This window comes from Platalea leucorodia, assembly GCF_965183815.1.
Source record: "Platalea leucorodia genome assembly, contig: HAP1_HAP1_SCAFFOLD_123, whole genome shotgun sequence".
NCBI classification, from domain to species: domain Eukaryota; kingdom Metazoa; phylum Chordata; class Aves; order Pelecaniformes; family Threskiornithidae; genus Platalea; species Platalea leucorodia.
The window spans coordinates 230,496-251,150 of record NW_028121414.1 but is presented as its reverse complement, the minus strand read 5'-3'; the positions used below and the strand labels follow the sequence as shown (position 1 = coordinate 251,150).

Below are 20,655 nucleotides of genomic sequence, written 5' to 3'. Positions count from 1 at the left end.
CAGAGTACATGAAATCAAGTGAGGGCTGTAACGTGTGCTTTGTTGTGTTTTGTAGGCAAACAGTAAGGAGGTTCTGTGCACATGTATGGCATGAAATCGAGTTTGGCGTCTGCATAGAGTGGAGGAAGCAGCACCAGGCATGGTCTTGTTCATACGCCTTAGAAGGAGTTAACTCCTGGAGTGATCTGTGCCTTAACTTTAAGGAGCACTTTCCTGAATGAACTATGCCCACAGCTTCACCAGGACATTTCCCCTGTGTGAATGAGATGAATAAGGTGAACAGTCTGGAGAACATGCCATTAGAGCAACACAAGGACCTCAGATATTTGCTGCATAGAGGCACCAGTGAAGAGTCTGTCAAGCCTAAGCTATCTACCCAATAATATCAGAGCTATTGGTGCACAAGTGACTTTGGGGAGGATTTATCACAGTAACATGCCTAAGGCAGCTCAGCTAAATCATCACCTGTGATTCCAGAACCTCTTCAGTGAAGAAGCATTGATGGCACTCTGCCAGCTTGGATGGGATAGGATTCATCCCACTAACTTAGGCATTTAAGACTACACACATCCATCTTAGTTTTCTGTATTATTAGGAACACATGTGCCAGCTTGATGTAATGATCTATGTATCGCAGCGTTGCCATGGCTTGGGAGGGAAGTTATTTAAAGAACACAAGAAAACTCTCTCAGATCAAAGGCAAAAAAGCATGTCTCACATAGAATGACAATCCCATATTTTCATTTACATGAATGAGCAAATCCTGGTTTTGATTCTCTTTCCAAAAGAGCATATTTTTCTTGCAAACCATGAGTGAAAACTAATCCAGGAAAATTACAAAATGGCAACACTGTGACAGGGATTAGAGAAGAGGAGATGTTTCTGTTTAATTTTGGAGAGACCTTAAGGTACAGTTGTAATCCTCATGTCTTCAAAGGATGGCCCCAGCTGAGCAAGGGTCCCTCACTGGCGCAAATTGCCACACATTGCCCAGCATGTGGCGCAGTGCACCTGGCATTACGTAGTGAAAGATTAAGTTGCCAAGTCTAAAATACCCTTCTCCTGAAGACCATTATAGGAGGAGATGATATCACCCTTGAGAGTGCTGATTCCTCCCCACTTTCAAAGAAGGCCAGCCAATGAACTCATCAGAGACAAACAGGGAGAAGACAAACATTCTCAGTGTCGTCCTTGTAGTGAGGGGCCCAAAACTGAACACAGTACTTGAGGTGTGGCCTCACCAGTGCCAAGTACAGGGGGACAATCCCTCAGTCCTGCTGGCCACACTATTTCTCATGCAAGCCAGGGTGCTAGTGGCCTCCTTGGCCAGCTGGGCACAGTGCTGGCTCATCTTCAGGTGGCTGTTGACCAACACCCCCAGGTCCTTTTCTGCTAGGCAGCTCTCCAGCCACTCCTCCCTGAGCCTGTAGCATTGCATGGGGTTGTTGTGACCGAAGTGCAGGACCCGGCACTGAGCCTTGTTGAACGTCATAGAGTTGGCCTCGGCCCATCGATCCAGCCTGTCCAGACCCCTCTGTTGAGCCTTCCTACCCTCCAGCAGATCAACACTCCTGCCCAACTTGGTGTCATCTGCAACTTTATTGAGGTTGCACTCGATCCCCTCATCCAGACCATTGATAAAGATATTGAACAAAACTGGCCTCAATACTGAGCCCTGGGGAACACCACTTGTGACCGGCCGCCAACTGGATTGAACTCCATCCACCACAACTCTTTGGGCCTGGTCATCCAGCCAGATTTTACGCAGCAAAGAGTATGCCTGTCCAAGCCATGAGCAGCCAGTTTCTCCAGGAGAATGCTGTGGGAAACAGTGTCAAAGGCTTTACTAAAATCCAGGGAAACAACATCCACAGCCTTCCCCTCATCCACTAAGCGGGTCATCTTGTCATAGAAGGAGATCAGGTTAGTCAAGCAGGACTTGCCTTTGATAAAGCCATCTTGGCTGGGCCTGATCACCTGGTTGTCCTATACGTGCTGTATGATGGCACTCAAGATATAATCTGCTCCATAACCTTCCCTGGCATCGAGGTCAGACTGACAGGCCTATAGTTCTCCAGATCCTCCTTCTGGCCCTTCCTGTGGATGGGCATCTGTACTGGCTTTGGCTGGGACAGAGGTAATTTTCTTCATCGTAGTGTCCTGGTTTCATCTGGGACAGAGCTAATTTTCTTCCTAGTAGCTGGTACAGTGCTGTGTTTTGGATTTAGGATGAGAATAATGGTGATAACAGAGTGATGGTTTAGTTGTTCCTGAGTAGCGCTTCCACTAGTCAAGGACTTTTCAGCTTCCCATGCTCTGCCAGGTGCACAAGAAGCTGGGAGGGAGCACAGCCAGGACAGCTGACCCAGACTGGCCAAAGGGCTATTCCATACCATGTGACGTCATGCTCAGTATATAAGCTGGGGGAAGAAGAAGGAAGGGGGGGACGTTCGGAGTGATGGCGTTTGTCTTCCCAAGTAACCATTACGCGTGATGGAGCCCTGCTTTCCTGAGGATGGCTGAACACCTGCCTGACGATGGGAAGGAGTGAATGAATTCCTTGCTTTGCTTTGCTTGTGCGCGCGGCTTTTGCTTTACCTATTAAACTGTCTTTATCTCAACCCATGAGTTTTCTCACTTTTACTCTTCCGATTCTCTCCCCCATCCCACCGGGGGGGAGTAAGCGAGCGGCGGTGTGGTGCTTGGTTGCTGGCTGGGGTTAAACCACGACAACTAGCTAGTATGGGGCTCTGTTTTGGATTTGTGCTGGAAAGAGTGTTGATAACAACGGGATGTTTTGGTTACTGCTGAGTAGTGCTTACACAGAGTCAAGGCCTTTTCTGCTTCTCACCCCACCCCACCAGTGAGTAGGCTGGGGGTGCACAAGAAACTGGGAGGGGCCACAGCTGGGACAGCTGACCCCAGCTGACCAAAGGGATATTCCATACCTTGTGACATCATGCTCTGCAATAAACAAGGGGGAGGTTGGCGGTGGGGGGCCGTTTCTCAGGGACTAACTGGGCATCTGTTAGTGAGCAATTGTTTTCATTTGCATCACTAGTTTTTCTTGGGTTTTATTTTTCTCTCTCTTTTATTTTTTTCCTCTTTTCCTTAGAATTCTTGTAAAAATTTCTTTTTAATTATTACACTGTTTTTATCTCCACCCACAAGTTTCTTTCTCACTTTTTCCCTTCCAGTTCTACCCCCATCCCACTGGGGGAGAGTGAGCAAGCGGCCGTGTGGTACTTAGTTGCTGGCCAGGGTTAAAGCATGACACCTACCAACGGTTTGAGTGGAGAAACATTGCTCAGAGGATCTTCTCAATTTGTGCTGGCATATTTTATATCTCTACTTCTGCCTCTCTGACTTTTTGTCTTCCTCAGCCTCTGCTTTGAAGAGCTCTCCAAGGGAAAGATTAACTGAATTATGGAATTACACAGGTTGGAAGAGTCTCCTTTGCAAGGGTCCTGGCAGCGGTGTCTTCCACTGGATCAGGTGACACTCCCCTTACAACTGTTCTACTGAATTCATACAATCCAGCTGGCCTGTTGACCTGTGTGTCCTCTCTGGCATGTGCAAGCATCATAAGTAATTAGTTTACTCAATTTTATTCTGTTTTGCAGCAGGAGCTGCTACAGGGATCTCGGAAACAGTCAGATTCTCCACCCAGGATGTTAATCCCCACATTTATGCACAGGAATTGGTCTAGGCACAGCAGGATCTGCATTCTCTACGACTGTCTGGAAATCCCACCTGGAGAGGTCCCACACCAGTCAGTCCAACAGTTAATTTTGAAGGAGACTCATTTTGGCTCATTTTGGAGGAGGTTAATTTTGAAGGTGGTTGACTGAACTCAGCCACTTGGTTTCAAGTTGAAGCACTGTCTCAGACCACTCTCTCCTCTTGTCGATGTGGATGATGAGATGGGAGAGTCCCTGGACCACACAGGGGATTAATGACTGAAGTGCTCTGGTTGCACACCGGCACAGGCCTGATACCCAGCTGCACCACCATTCGAAATGTAATGTAATTCGCACAGCTTTTGCCAGAAATACCAGTTCTTAGCTGGCAGTCCAGAATACCCATGCAAACCAGCAAGGCTGGAGAGGCATTTACTGTGTCTGAAGCTAAGTGGGCTGCATCCATATTTGTTTCATGTCATTGGGTAAAAACACAGAGAAAAGCAGAATCCCTACAGAGTGCAGTTGCGGTCTCCCATTTCAAGAAGGAAGAGGAAACCTAAGAAAAGGGAAGGGAATGCTGACAAAGGTAACAAGATGAATTTCACCAAGCACGATATTAGTTACCCTTGCCACACCTTCAACTGACTGGGTACTAAAATGGATCCTCACAACCACACCGGAGCAAGAATATTTTTCCTGAAGGCCTTTTCAGTCCTTCAAGAGCTGAAAATCCTCCTCTTCACACCACTGCTGGTGATTTCTCTGCCCGCTGTCATGGGGAATGCAGTCACCATTGCCATCCTTTGGCTGCACCACTAGTGCCACACCCCCAGGCATCCCTTCTGCAGCACCTTGTCCTTCTTGGATATTTGGTTCACTCTGGTCATTCCCCCTAACATGTTTGTCAGTCTCATGCTGGAGATTAAGATATCTCTGCAGCTGCTTACAAGTCCCTCCTTCTCCGTCAGCACAGCTGAGTTTAACCTATGTGTTGTGATGTGTTTCGATTGCTGCAGGGCCATTTGCAACCCCTCACACGACTCTGTCCTTACCAGCTCCTGGCTGTGCCCCATGCTCATCTTTAGCTGCCGGGGAATGGCATCTCTCTCCACGCTCAGCCCCACCATCCTGTATGCCATTAGACCCTCTGTGCCCACTGCAGAGACTGCTTCTTCTGCGGCATCATCCCTTTGCTGAGAGCAGCCCACATGGGCACCAGCTACTATGAAACATGAGCGTTGCTCTCTTCTCCGCTGTGTTGCTGAGCTCCTCCACACTGACTACTGTGGTTTATGCCTACATTATATGCACCGTCCTGAGGATAACCTCTGTGCAAAGGCACACTAAGGCCTTCTTCACCTGGATATCCTTCACCTGCATACCCTATCTTTCTTCACTCACTATGGCATATGCTGGCTGCATGCTTGACGATGCAGGGCCTGAAGAGAAGCTGCTTTGTTGTAAGCTGCCTGCAAATTTGCAGGTTCCCCTAAGAAAGTGCATTCAGGAGAAGAACAATTTTAGAGAATTGAGGTGTCACCCAAGAGAGTAAGAAGACACAACCCTTTGAGTGTTTGAACTGACCCAGAAAATGGACACTGTGACTGTCCCCTCTCATTCACTGATTCACTACGCTCATACTGCTGTAGGTGACTGAGCTTGAGCTTTTGCTCAAATACAGCCAGGGGTTTAATCTCAGAAAATGAGTGCAGAGCTTCCCCTATGCCAGACTAGAGGCAAAGAACAAGCCAGGCATTTGGGATCTAAGACTAACCTGAACCCCAAGGTAAAATGTCAGTGCAAACATGGAGCACTGCCCTGTACTGATCCTCCCATTTTACTCCTTGTGGAAGTGCTACCCATTCTGGCCTGGGACAGAGCCTAAGGGGACAACACAGCCTGTGGAGAAGATCTGTTTCACTGCTTCAAACCCACCCTCTCCTCCTCTCCCTCTCCTTCCCTTGCACTTGGAATCATCCTACTTTGGCAGTCATCTGCTCTGCTCCTTTCCATGTCTAAAAACAAATATAAAGATGAAGGGAAAAACGTCAGTCTTCATTGCATATAGTTTTCTTGTGCTGCCTTCTCTTAGATGTCTATTTTGACATTAAAAAAAACACAAAACCTTAATAAATGAGTGATTTGAGACTTGAATAGTGAGTTTCATCTACTTGGCTGCAGGTGCCTGTGCGAACTGGTTTTCCCCAGGCTCCCTCTAGAGTCAATGGAAACAAGAGAAAACGCTAGAGGCTGGTTCCTCCCAACCTATAACTGGCATGCAAAAGAAAGGTTACAAATCTCTTCCAGATGCTCTTCTCTTGCTCTGCGTTTAGGTCAGGACATTTGATAGCAATAGCAATGAGCAACTCTTTGGAAACAAGCGTGTTTCAGTGCAGACGGATGTCAGATGAGACTGTGTGACAGACTGTGTGGAGTCATCATACCTTTCAGTCATTATTTAGAGTATGAAAGAAGACAAGTTATACTTGGTCCCTATTCTACCCCCTCCCCCTTTCCTGAGGAAACAGAGAGCAAGAAGGTGTGGAAGGAAGCAGGGGATTACAAAAGAGATACTGGATATTACTTATTTTGAAAACAGGAGATTCTCAAGGATTCCTAGTGCAAAAAGGCGAGTACCTCTGAAAAGTACAAAGAATTGCTTTCAACATATGTATTTCATTTCATTTCATTTCATGGTTTAGCATTTGTGCAATAGAAGAGATGAGTTTGGCACATAGGTGTGACAGATGTTTGCAATAGGTCTGAGTGAACGTGGAATTTGCCAGGAATGGGGTGAAATAGCTCGCAGCCTCTTTAAAATCTTCTGCTCTGGAGAAAGAATCCTTTGTGAGTGTTTGAGAAAGGTAGAAAGATGACAACAAATTCTCTGAGGACTCAAACTGAAACGTAAACCAGAAAAATCAGGGGGTGAGAAAGGCTTGAAGGGCTCTCTCTCTCTCTGTGCTATCTAGGAGGAAGACTGCAAGAAAGGAAAGAAGCAGAGAAGGAAGGATTCCTTTCATCCAGACGGTGAAATAATCACACTTGACTTTTGCCATCTTCCTGTCTCGGCAGGATGAACTGAAATTCAGCATGGCAGCAGAAAATGAAACTGCAGTTACTGAGTTCATCCTAGAGGGTTTCTCAGGGCTTGATCAATGCCTACAGCTATTTCTCTCTCTGCTCCTTCTGCTCATATACCTGACAACAGTGATGGGGAACGCAACCATCATTTTCCTCGTGTGTGTGGATCACCGCCTGCAAACCCCCATGTACTTTTTCATCAGCAATCTGGCCTTCCTGGAAATCTGGTTCACATCCTCCACAAGCATCAAATTGTTTGTGATCCTGAGTTCTGGTAGGAGAACGATCTCACTAAGCAGCTGCTTTGCCCAGTCCTGTTTCTATTTTGCCCTGGGCTGTACAGAGTTGGTTCTACTTGTCGTCATGTCCTTTGACTGCTACATTGCCATCTGCCAGCCTTTGCGTTACGCTGCCATCATGAAGCCTCAGCTCTGCATCCACCTGGTTGCTTCTGCTTGGGTCATTGGCATCACAGCCTTCAGTTACCGTCTGGTCCTCCTCTACAAGCTGACTTTCTGTGGCTCGAACAAGATCCACCATTTTTTTTGTGACAACTCCCCCTTGTTCACATTGTCCTGCTCTGACCCCAGCCTGCTTTGGAAAACAGACTCTGTTTTGTTATCGTTTATCCTACTGGGTTCCTTATGTTTAACTCTGGCATTTTACATGGGCATCCTTTTCTGTATTCTGCACCTGCCAGCAGCCGCTGGGAGGAAAAAAGCTTTTACTACATGTTCTTCCCACCTCACCACCTTGGCCATTGCATATGAGAGCTGCATTGCTTCTATGTGCGTCCTTCCAGAGATGTTTCCTTGGAGACAAACAGAATTGTGGCTTTGCTGAACACTGTCCTGTACCCAGTCTTAAATCCATTCATCTACAGTCTTAGAAACAAGACTGTGCTACTGGCCCTGAACAAAGCCATTGCCCGTGCAACAGCACAGCTTTTCCCGTAATCCTGATGCATTTCTGGACAGCAATTCCAATGAGCTGCTATGTTAAATATGCTAAATAATACCAGTGCATAGGTATGTAACCTGCAAATACAGCTGCCTCAGGAGATGCATGTTCTTGTTGGGTTGTGTTAGGTTAAGTGAGAAGAAGCTCATGTGCACACGCAAAGAAGGCACTACCAATGGCAGGAGGAGTAACTCAGTTAACACCCTGCCCCAGCTGCTCCCAGAGCCATCACAGGAGAGCCGCCAGCTTATCAAGAGCCCATCTCCACAAAGCGAGAAGAGCACAGATGCACAGTGGCAGGTGGGAACCCAAATGACGGGCTCCTGAGGAAGGAACATCTGGTCCCAGCTCCTTCCAGGGCTGCCCTGGGAGAGCCATCAGCCCCGTTGTCCAGGTGTGAAACCCACCAAGATGAGTCACTGCGAGCAGCTCTCTGGATCACCATTTGGACTAAGGGAATTGTTGCCTAGGGGCGTAGGACACATTATGGGATGCAGGGGAAGAGCATTTTTGGATTGCACAGGACTTTTATTATGGGAAGTGTAGGGGAGGACCCTGACCAGTGCAGTCTGCCCTGTCTTCTCATTAAACTTAATTTCTAGCTCATTGCTGTGTGGGGGAATCTCTTTTCTGTGTGAACACGTGAGTGCAGGGGGGTGAGTGCAGCAACTGGAGAACGACCAGGGGGTCAGGCAGCCCGTACGTCATTAGTGCCAGCAATTGAGAGACCGGAGTGACTGGACTTAAGAGTTTGTGTGTCTGTGTGTGTGTGTGTGTGTGTGTGTGTTTGTGTGACTGGGGTGGTCTGTGGCAGCATCTGGAATGGGGTTGCAACCTCAGAGGCTCGTGCACCTGGGGAGGCTGGTATCCCAGGCAGCTACTGAGGAGACTGAGCGTCTGAGCCCAGCTGCTGGAGGGATCCACCCTGTACGGGTATATATAGAGAACAGAACAGAATAGAACAGAACAGAATAGAACAGAATAGTTCAGTTGGAAGGGACCTACAAGGATCATCTTGTCCAAATACCTGGCCACTTCAGGTCTGACCAAAAGATAAATCATGTTATTAAGGGCATTGTCCAAATGCCTCTTAAACACTGACACGCATGGGGCATCGACTACCTCTCTAGGAAGCCTGTTCCAGTGTTTGACCACCCTCTTGGTAAAGAAATGCTTCCTAATGTCCAGTCTAAACCTCCCCTGGCGCAGCTTTGAACCATTTCCCCACGTCCTGTCTCTGGATTTAAGAGAGAAGAGATCAACACCTCCCTCTCCACTTTCCCTCCTCAGGAAGCTGTAGAGAGCAATGAGGTCACCCCTCCACCTCCTTTTCTCCAAACTAGACAAGCCCAGTGTCCTCAGCGGCTCCTCAAAGGACATTTCTTCCAGCCCTTTCACCAGCTTTTTTGCCCTCCTCTGGATGCATTCAAGTACCTTACATCCTTCTTCAGTTGTGGGGCCAGGAACTGCACACAGTACTCCAAGTGAGTCTGCACCACTGCTAAATACAGCGGGATAATCCCCTGTCCTGGTTTCAGCTGGGATAGAATTAATTTTCTTCCTAGTACTTGGTATAGTGCTGTGGTTTGGATTTAGGATGCGAATAATGTTGATAACACACTGATGGTTTACTTGTTGCTAAGCAGTCTTTATCCTAGTCAAGGATTTTACAGCTTCCCATGCTCTGCCAGGTGCACAAGAATCCGGGAGGGGGCACAGCCAGGACAGCTGATCCAGACTGGCCACAGGGCTATTCCATACCATGTGACGTCATGCTCAGTATAGAAAATGGAGGCAGTTGGCCGGGGGGCAGCGACTGCTGCTCAGGGATGATCTGGGCATCGGTCAGCAGGTGGTGATTGTGCATCACTTGTTTTGTGTATTATTTATTATTACTATTACTATTACTATTACTATTACTATTATTTCCCCTTCCTCTGCGGTCATATTAAACTGTCTTTGTCTCAACCCACGGGTTTTACGTTCTTTTTCTGATTCTGTCCCCCATCCCACTGTGGGAGGGAGGGTGAGCGAGCGGCTGTGTGGTGCTTAGTTGCCGACTGGGGTTAAACCACAACATCCCCTCTTTTCAGCCCCTCGTTATACTGCACCCCAGGGTGCGGTTTGCCCTCTTGGCTGCCAGGGCACAATTCTGACTCCTGTTGAGCCCCCACCAGCCAGCACCCCCAGATCCCTTTCTGCAGGCCTGCTCTGCAGCCACTCCTCTCCCAGCCTATACTTGTGCCCGGCATTACTTCATCTGAGGTGCAGAATCCGGCATTTGCTCTTGCTGAACATGGTGAGAATTGCCTCCTCTGGGTCATGGATACAGCTGTTAGACTGCACAGGGCCCAGGAGTGTTCCCTGTGCTGCCCCATGATGCCCCAGTATGTCCCACTGGCCTCCAGGTAGGGTATGAATGACCCCTTCACCACTGCTCTCTCAGCCTCATCCTCCAACTGCTGTTTCACCCATCTGTTTGTGTGCCCTTCCAAAATGAAATGTCCTAACTTGGGTACAAGAATAGTGAGGGAGAACATGTCACAAATCTTGCTGAAGTTGAGGTGAACGTCATCCACTATTGTCCCCTCATGCACAAATGCAGTTACTTCATCATGAAGGCTGTCAGCTTGGTAAGGCATGCTTTACCCTTTGAAAGTCCATGCTGACTGCTTTTGGACACATTCTTCTCTTTAAAGGTCCCAGAAATACCACCCAAGAGATATTGATGGCTTACTCCTCACCAAAGTGAGCTTGTACAGCCTGTGGTTCCCTGGGTTGCTCCTTTGGCTTCTTTCAGAGATGGGTGCAACATTGCTTTGTCCTCGCTCACAAGAGACCTCTACCAATCCCATGACCTTTCCAAAGGGATATTCCACAGAAATATCAGTGTTCCCCTGTAACTTCATTACCACTATTCTGTATTTAATTTCTCTAATCGTTCGTGTATTTTCGCCTGTCCTGGTACACTAAATAAGTCATCTTATTTACAATTTCCTGATACAATAAAGTCATCTTACCAGTAGACTGTCTAGACAAAGGCCCTTTCCATTATTCTCCAGTTTTCTCCTCCCCTTACTCTTTGTTCATTCAGATACCTCTCACGTATGCTGCTGCTTTGGGTTTCAGGGAGTTAAAGCTTTCATGTCTTTCAGTAGGACAATTGCCTTTGTAGCAAACTCTTATGTTTATCTCTACCTTTCTGTAGCTATGTATCTAAAACATTTCTCATAAGATTATCCCTTGTAGAAAGGCAACCTCATTAAAGGTAGCTTGTAAGTAGCATATGCTCAAGGAGTGTATTGTATTGTTTCTGAAACTTTATCATGCTTTACTTTTCTTTGCTTGCAAATAGGAAAAATCCTTCTCTGCCTGTGTGCAGCCAGTTGTCTAAGGAGATGAGGTGGGAGATGGTGCAATGGAGCTGTAACACCCAGTTGCAGACTTCAGTGGAGAAGTCTGATGTAAGGAAAAGTGACGTTATTGCAGCCTTTCAGTACTTAAAGGTAAAGTACCAAAGCTCAAAGCTCAAGGACAATAAAAAGGGCTTTTTTAAATATCTAAATAGCAAAAGGCAGGCAGGAAATAACATTGGCCCATTACTTGATGAGCAGGGTCACCTCACAAACAGGGACATAGACAAAGCAGAGACGCTTCATGCTTTCTTTGCCTCCGTCTTCAACACCGATGAAGTGTTCTCTGGGCTAGAGAACCATGACTGCAAGAACGACAAACTCCCATCCAACCCCGAACTTGTGCAGGATTTGCTGCTCCAGCTGGATAAGTCAATGGGGCCGGACGGGATTCATCCGAGGGTACTTAAAGAGCTGGCTGATGTCGTAGTGAGATCTCTCTCAATGATTTATCAATGCTCTTGGGAATGTGGGGAGGTCCCAGTTGACTGGAAGCTGGCAAACGTTGTCCCAGTCTTCAAGACGGGCAACAGGGATGACCCTGGTAGCTACAGGCCTGTCAGTCTCACCTCTGTGCCTGGCAAAATGAGGGAGAAAATTCTTCTGGGAGTTATTGAAAAACACCTGAAAGACAACGCAGTCATTGGTCCCAGCCAGCATGGGTTCACAAGGAGAAAGCCCTGCTTGACAAACTTGATTTCCTTCCATGACAAGGTTACCCACCTAGCTGACCAAGGAAAGCCAGTCGATGTCATCTTTTTGGACCTCACAGTATCCTCCTGGACAAAATGTCCAGCATACAGCTGGATAAACACCTAATGCAATGGGTGAGCAATTGGCTGATGGGTCAGGCTCAAAGGGTTATAGTAAATGGGGTTACACTGGGCTGGCGATCAGTCACTAGCGGGGTTCCCCAGGGATCCATGTTGGGGCCAGTGCTCTTTAATGTCTTCATAAATGACTTGGATGCAGGACTCAAAGGTTTGTTATCAAAGTTTGCCGATGACACAAAATTGGGAGGAGCCGTTGACATTCTCGAGGGCAGAGAGGCCCTGCAGAGGGATCTGGACAAATTAGAGAGCTGGGCAATCACCAACAGTATGAAGTTTAACAAGGGCAGGTGCTGCATTTTGCACCTGGGACATGGCGACCCTGGATGTACATACAGACTGGGGAATGAGAGGCTGGATAGCAGCCCCATGGAGAGGGATCTGGGGGTTCTGGTCAACGGGAAGTTGAACATGAGCCAACAGTGTGCCCTGGCAGCCAGGAGGGCCAACCGTGTCCTGGGGTGCATCAAGCACTGCATTGCCAGCCGGTCGAGGGAGGAGATTGTCCCACTCTATTCTGCACTGGTGTCGCCTCACCTTGAGTACTGTGTGCAGTGTTGGGTGCCACAGTACAAAAACAACCCCCAAAGCTACTGAAGAGTGTCCAGAGGAGAGCCACAAAGATGGTAAAGGGTTTAGAGGGGAAGCCGTATGAGGAGCGGCTGAAGTCACTTGGCCTGTTCAGCCTGGAGAAGAGGAGACTGAGGGGAGACCTCACCACGGTCTGCAGCTTCCTTAAGAGGGGAAGAGGAGGGGCAGGTGCTGATCTCTTCTCCCTGACGACCAATGATAGGACCGAAGGGAACGGCAGGAAGATATCCAGGGGAGGTTTAGGTTGGACATTAGGAAAAGGTTCTTCACCCAGAGAGGGGTGGAGCACTGGAACCGGCTGACCCTGGAGGCAGTCACGTCGCCAAGCCTGACAACATTCAAGAAGCATTTGGACAAGCCCTCAGACATAGGGTGTGAATTTTGGAGTTGTCCTATGCAGGGACAGGAGTTGGACTCAATGATCCTTGTGGGTCCCTTCCAACTCAGGACATTCTATGATTCTATGATTCTATGATTCTTATAAGATAGATGAGGACAGACTTTTTAGCAGAGCCTTTTGCAATAGGACAAGGGGTAATGGTTTTAAACTAAACGAGGCTAGCTTTAGACTAGATATAAGGAAGAAATTTTTTACAATGAGCATGGTGAGACACTGGAACAGGTTGCCCAGAGAGGTGGTAGATGCCCCATCTCTGGAAACATTCAAGGACAGGTTGGACGTGGCTCTAAGGAACCTGATATAGTTGAAGATGTCCCTGCTCAGTGCAGGGGGGTTGGACTAGATGACCTTTAAAGGTCCCTTCCAACCCAAAGCATTCTAAGAGTCTATGATTCTATGAAAAGGTGAATCAAGTCAATTTGCAGAGGTGAAAGCCATCCAGCTGGCTTTGGATATTGCTGAAGGAGAAAAATGGCCAATGCTCTATCTCTATACTGACTCATGCATGGTGGCAAATGGCCTGTGGGGGTGGTTACAGCAATGGAAGCAGAATAACTAATAGCGCAGAGGCAAACCCACCTGGGCTGCTGCACTGTGGCAAGACACTGCTGCCTGGGTAGAAAACCTGGCTGTAAAAGCACGTCACGTAGATGCTCACGTAGCCAAGAGTCAGGCCGCTGAAGAACATCAAAACAACCAGCAGGTGGATCAGGCTGCTAAGATTGAAGTGGATCTGGACTGGCAACATAAGGGTGAATTATTTCTAGCTGGGTGGGCCAATGACACCTCATGCCATCAAGGAAGAGATGCAACATACAGATGGGCTCGTGATCGAGGGGTGGACTTGACCATGGACGCTATTGCACAGGTTATCCATGAATGTGAAACATGCGCTGCAATCAAGCAAGCAAAGCGGTGCAAGCCTCTCTGGGATGGAGGACCATGGCTGAAATATAAATATTAGGGAGGCCTGGCAGATTGATGATATCACACTCCCACAAACCCGCCAAGGCAAGCGCCATGTGCTTACAATGATGGAAGCAACCACCGGATGGCTGGAGACATATCCCGTGCCCTGTGCCACTGCCCGGAACACTGTCCTGGGCCTTGAAAAGCAAGTCCTATGGCGACATGGCACCCCAGAAAGAATTGAGTCAGACAACGGGACTCATTTCCGAAACAACTTCATAGACACCTGGGCCCAAGAGCACGGCATTGAGTGGATATATCTCATCCCCTATCATGCACCAGCCTCCGGGAAAATCAAACAGTACAATGGAGTGTTGAAGACTACACCGAGATCAATGTGTGCTGGGACGTTCAAACATTGGGACACACATTTAGCAAAGGCCACCTGCTTAGTCAACACTAGGGGATCTGCTGATCAAGCTGGCCCTGCCCAGTCAAGACTTTTACGTACTGTAGAGGGGGATAAAGTCCCTCTAGTGCACATAAAAAATATGCTGGGGAAGACAGTCTGGGTTATTCCTGCCTCGGGCAAAGGCAAACCCATTCATGGGATTGCTTTTGCTCAAGGACCTGGGTGCACTTGGTGGGTGATGCAGGAGGATGGGGAAGTCCAATGCGTTCCTCAAGGGGATTTGATTTTGGGTGAGAATAGCCAATGGTTTGAATTGGATGATGTTAATTGCTACGTAATACTTCTCACACTGCCCCACCAGCGAGTACATTGGGAGGGGCACAGAAGTTGTGAGGGGACACAGCTGGGACAGCTGACCCCAGCTGACCAAAGGGATATTCTGTACCATGTGATGTCATGCTCAGCATATAAAGCTGGCGGAAAAGCTGGCCGAGGGTCCGCTGCTCAGGAACTGGCTGGGCATTGGACAGCATCACTTCTTTTGTATATTCTTTTATCATTGTTATTCTTTTCCCTTTCTTTTCTATCCCATTAAATTGCCTTTATCTCAACCCATGAGTTTTACCTTTTGTTTTCGATTCTCTCCCTCATCCCACTGCGGGGGAGTGAGTGAACGGCTGTGCGGGGTTTAGCTGCCTCTCAGGTTTAACCAGAGAAGGCTTTGACACTGTGAAAACACGGTTCGGTAACAGCCAAAACACGGGTGTGTTATCAACGCTGGTTTAGGCACAAATGCAAAACATAGCACCATATGGGCTGCTCTGAAGGAAGTTAACCCCATCCCAGCCAGACCCAGTCCACTTGAAATGGGGGCCCCAAAATGGACACAGTTGCTTACAGGTGGCCTAATGAGTGACGAGCAGGGGGAGACAATCTCTTCCCTCACACTTTCGGCGAGGGTTCTCTTTATGCACTTCAGGACACTGCTGGCCGCCTTTGCTGCCAGGTCGCACTGGATCGAGTGGATAAATGCTGGATGGTGTTCTGTATTTAATTTCTCTAATCTTTCCTGTATTTTCACCTGTCCGGATACAACGACCATTTCTAAAGTCATCTTTTCAGCAGGTTGTGCAGACAACAGCCCTTTTCCATTATTCTCCAGTTTTTTCCTGCCCTTACTCTTTGTTCATTCAGATCCTTCTCACCTATGCGGCTGCTTTGAACTTCAGGGACTAAAAGCTTGCCTGTCCTTCAGTAGGACAAGTGTCTGTTTAGCCAATTCTTTAATTATGTTTATCTCTACCTTTCTGTAGCTATGTATCTAAAACATTTCTCATAAGATTATCCCTTGTAGAAAGGCAACCTCATTACAGGTAGCTTGTAAGTAGCATATGCTCAAGGAGTGTATTTTATTGTTTATGCAGCTTTATTAAGTCTAATTTTCTTTGCTTGCCAACAGGAAGAATCCTTCTGTGCCTGTGTGCAGCCAGTTGTCTAAGGAGATGAGGTGGGAGATGGTGCAATGGAGCTGTAACATTCAGCTCCCAGAGGTCAGTGAAGCCTGATGTCAGGAAACTGATGTAAATCCCAGGTGGCCAGTGAGAGAAATGGTGAGGTTGAGGAAGGGAGGAAGCAAGGGGCAAGGTTGTCACTACAGTGCCAGACCTCAAGGGACTGCTTTTCCTAGCTGTCCAGACCTCCCGAGGAGACCCTCTGCAGCCATATCAATTGGAGAATGCTGCTATCACCTCTGCTCTCAACTGAAATGAATAAAATATAACCTGTAAACAAAGGATTTTTATTTGGTGCACTTGGAAATCTTCCTCCTTAACTACACTATGAAATGACTCTACAATTAGCTGGACAAGTCTTGAAGAGTTGAAGAAAATTACAGGAAGAGAAATAGCTCGTTAGGGCTTTCTGTATTTTAATGAGTCCCATGCTGTAGTTGGCCCTGTGTCCGTGAACCTCAGATACTGAGAGGAGACTGAACAAACCTCTCAAGAAGTCAAAGGCAGAAGCAAAACCTTGAAGCATTGATTGGCCCCCCTGAGGGCCATTACTGACAAAGCCTCCCCAAGGGCTCGTTAGAGCAGCTAACTGGAGGCTGTGATTGCAGGTAGGCAAAGGCACTGTGCAGGGGGCTGTAATGCTGAGAAAACCCTTGGCTGGTTTGATGAAGCACCAAGGCCAAGTCCTAACCTGCAGGCCCTGGGAAGGCAGATCCTGTCCCTCACGTCTGGCTCAGGGCTCTTCCTGGGGCAGTGGGATGTGAGGATGAGCAATGCCAAGTGCAGAAAAACTGTGCAACACCTCCCGGCCCCCCCAAGCAGGGATGAGGAAGAAACAAAGTCCAGAGCCTCAAAATGAAGTTTTGCAGCAGGCGTCAGTGGCAGAGGCTGCTGCCATAGTCAAGAGGACAAAGACCTCAGTCCTGTTGGGCTCAGGGGGAGGGTGTCTAGTTAGTGTCAGGGCATGGGCTCGCTTTGTGGATTAGGGTTTTGTGTAGGGCTGTTGTGAGGGTTAGGGTCAAGGCTAGCATTTTAGTGTTCGGGATAAAGGCTAGGAATTAGAGTGAGTAATAGGGTGAGAGTAAGCTTTTATGGTTTGGGGCTTTGGTTTAGAGGTAAGGTTTGAGGTTAGGGATTGGAGTAGGGGATTCCTGTCAGGGGGAAGGGTGCCATTTAGGGGTAGGGTTAGGGCTTAAGCTTACTGGTTAGAAATAAGGTAGATGCCTAACTTGAATGTTTTCTCAGTCAGTATCATGGTGGCATCAAAGTTACCCAAACACATCTTTCTTCTTCAAAATCTTTCATCTCTATTGGCCAAAGCTCTCTTCCCTCCACCAAATCTTGTCCCAGCTACCCCTGACCTCCCCATATCTTTCATCTTGTTGGGGGGAGCATTGTGATGGCTTTCAAGACCTCAGAGTATCTCTCTCCCCACTGCTGGCTGGTCAGAAGTGACCTCACAGCCAGCATCCAAGGGGACACAGTGTGCTGCTGTGCCGGAGAGGCCTCTTCACAGCCTACCCAGCAGCGCTGAAGGCAGGTGATGCCTTCCACCACCCCAAGTACCCGCTTGCCTACCAGCTCGTGCTGCAGAAGCCTCCTATATGTCCTGTGACATATTTTCCATATGGGTCCTTCAGCTACATAGGGCAGTGGCCACCTCTTTGTGGACGACTTAATCGAGCCCTGAATGTAATTTTTTAGGAAAAAGTTGAAACCTCTGCAGAAAAGAACTCAATGTAATAGCTGAGAAAGTCTTCGTTTCCAGCATGGCTAGCTTGTTATGAATTTTCAATATTTTTTTCATCCATTTTTATTAACAGCAGGAAGGGCACGTACTGGCAAGCTGATTACACTCCCTTGCTGTGTGCAGGCAGTTTTATGCAGCCACTTATCAAAATAAATTTTCTTACCAATCATTCACATGGAGAAACATTGCTCAGAAGAACTACTCTATTTCTGTTGGAACCCTCTATGTCTCTGCTTCTGCATCTTTGCTTTTCTCCTTCCTCTGCTTATTCTGTCATCAAAAATCTCTCCAAGCGGAAGACCGATTGAATCGTAGAATAGCTCAGGTTAGAAGAGATTTGAATGTCATCTTTCCCAACACTCCAGCTCGAGGCAGGGTGAACTAGGTGAGGTAGCTCCAGAGCTCCTCTCAGCTTGCCAAGGGAGCTGAAGGTGAGCTCCATCCCATCGTACAGGGACATAATAAAGATGTTCAACAGTGTTGGCCCAAGTGCTGGTAAGAGAGACATGCCGATAATGACTGGCTGCAAGGAGGACTCTGTGCCAGTGGTGACATCTGAGACGGATCGTGCAGTCATCCTCCCGTCCACCTCATCGTCTACTTCTTTAGTCCAGATATCACCAATCTGGCTAGAAGGAGACTATGGGAGGCCATGTTAAGGCCTTGCTAAAGTCCAGCTATGCAACCTCTCTGATGGCTTTTGCCTTTACAAGGCATTTTACAGAGGTCTCACAATGAAACCAGCCAGCCCCACTTGCACCTCCCTGCACCAGAAACCTTCTCCACATCTCACACTTCCAGGAGAGTGCCCAGGACACAGCACACACCTGTCTGGGTTTTCTGGGCCTGTTCAGAAGAGAACCAGAAGTCATTGCTCCCTGCAGGCCCACAACTCCAATTGGCTCTTTGTGCAGCCCACAGCTTTTCTGAGCACTTCTCTCCGTGTCCCACTCCCCTCCAAACTTTCTGATCCTCAGGCTGCAGATGAGGGGATTGAGCAGGGGCCTGAGGACGGTGTAGCAAAAGGGCTTTGTCCAGCTATCTCGGGAGGGCTTTTCTGGGCATCTCACAGAAAAGGATGAGGATGCTGTAGAAAACAGTTTCACGAGTGAGGTGAGAGCAGCAGGTGGAGAAGGCCTCCCACCTGTCCATGCTGGGTGGGAGAGCTGCCCCAGGGTGGCAGGTCTGGTGCACGCACAGGATGCCCCTGTGAAGAGGAAGGGGAGGCCCAGATCTAAAAAGCAGGTTATGAGAGCAAAGAGCATAAGTGTCCTGGTGTCACTGCAGGAGAGCTCCAGTGAAATCACAGAAGAAGTGGTGCACTGCACTGGGGCCACAGACCTGTATCTGGGACAAGAATGAAGTGACTATTGTAGATGAGAGAAACCCCCCTAGCCAAGGTGTAGCTGCCTTCCCAAAAGAGACCTTCCAGGTCATGAGTCTTGCAGAGAGAAGCAGGTGGCACACAGCCCAGTACTGATCGTAGGATGTGGCCACCAGCAGGAAACACTCAGTACATGCAAAAGGTGCAGCAAGTACTACTAACACCACTGTCAGCAGTGATCGTGGTGTGTCCAGTCTGGTCAGCAGTGTGGTCAGGTCAGGGGCGTGGTGGTGGAGCTATAGCAAGTCTTCAAGTTGTCCACCACCAGCACAATGATGAGGGTGTTCCCAACACCAGTCACAGGGCAGGTCATGAGAGAGAGGAGCGTTGGGGACATTCCCTATTCACACCTAAGCGCTGCAGTGTATCACCCTGCTTTGCACGCCTTTGAGATGCCCCAAGGCATGAGGAATGGACACAGGAACCTTGGGCCAAGGAAGTGCATCCAAGTGCTGCATTCAGGTGGTTTCCAGGGGACATTCCTCTCAATGTGAAGTGACCTCAAGACACTGTCTTTCCCACAGGCCTTCACAGCAATCCCAAGAATAGCTGATGGCATTTGTGCTGTCTCAGGTTCATCTGTGCCACGCACACCATGTCTTTAGTCTCATCTCATAGAATGAGACAGAATGGCTTGGGTTAGAAGGCACCTCTAAAGATCATCTAGTCCAACCCCCCTTTCCATGGGCAGAGACATCTTCCACTAGATCACATAGCTCAAAGCCTCATCCAGCCTGACTTTGAACACTTCCAGGGATGGGGCAGCCACAACTTCTTCAGGCAACCTCTTCCAGTGTCTCACCACCCTCATCATAAATAAATTTCTTCTCTATGTCCAATCTAAACCTAACCTCCTTCAGTTTAAAACTATTGCCCCTTGGCCTGTCACTACAGGCCTTCATAAAAATTCTCTCTCCATCTTTCCTATAAGCCCTTTTGATATACTGAAAGGCCACAAGGAGGTCTCCCCAGACCCTTCTCTTCTCCAGGCTGAACAACACCAACTCTCTCAGCTTCTCTTCATAGGAGAGGTGTTTCAGCCCTCAGATCATTTTCGTGGCTCTCCTCTGGACCCGCTCCAACAGGTCCATGTCTTTCTTGTCCTTGGGAATACAGAGCTGGACACAGTGCTCCAGGTGGGGTCTCACAAGACTAGAGGGGGAGAATCACCTCCCTCAGCCTGTTGGCCATGCTTTTATTTAGGCCGCCCAGCATACAGCTGGCTTTCTGGGCTGCAAGAGCACATTACTGGCCCATGTCCAACTTTTCACCCACCAGTATCCCCAAGTCTTTCTCTGCAGGGCTGCTCTCAGTCCATTCACCTCCCAGTCTTTACTGACAGCGGGGATTGTCCTGACCCAGGTGAGTGGCCTTGCACTTGGCCTTGTTGAACTTCATGAGGTTTGCACGGACCTCCTACTCAAGCCTGTCCAGGTCCCTCTGGATGGCATCCCTCCCCTCAAGTGAATCAGCTGTCCCACTCAGCTTGGTGCCCTCTGCAAACTTGCTGAGGGTGCACTCAATCCCACTCTCTCTGTCATTGATGAAGATACTAAATAGTACTGGTCCCAGTATGGACCCTGGAGGGACACCCCCTGTTATTGTTTTCGACTTGCGCATTGAGCCATTGACTGTAACTATTTGCATGTGGTCATCTAGCCATTTCCTTATGCATCTAACAGTCCATCCGTCATACCCATACCTCTCCAATTTAGCAGCAAGAATGTT

At 48.3% G+C, this 20,655-nt stretch overlaps 2 protein-coding genes across 2 annotated transcripts in view; both read left to right on the top strand.

Moving 5' to 3' along the window:
- Positions 1–20,655, top strand: part of LOC309603537 (olfactory receptor 8A1-like) — a gene marked incomplete at both ends in the record, with an annotated part of 52,879 nt that overhangs the window by 7,811 nt on the left and 24,413 nt on the right.
- Positions 6,777–7,723, top strand: LOC309603538 (olfactory receptor 6E1-like; the record flags this gene model as incomplete). Its single annotated transcript, XM_082338359.1, is given in 2 exon segments — positions 6,777–7,545; positions 7,548–7,723. Coding segments are annotated over 2 exon segments (945 nt in total).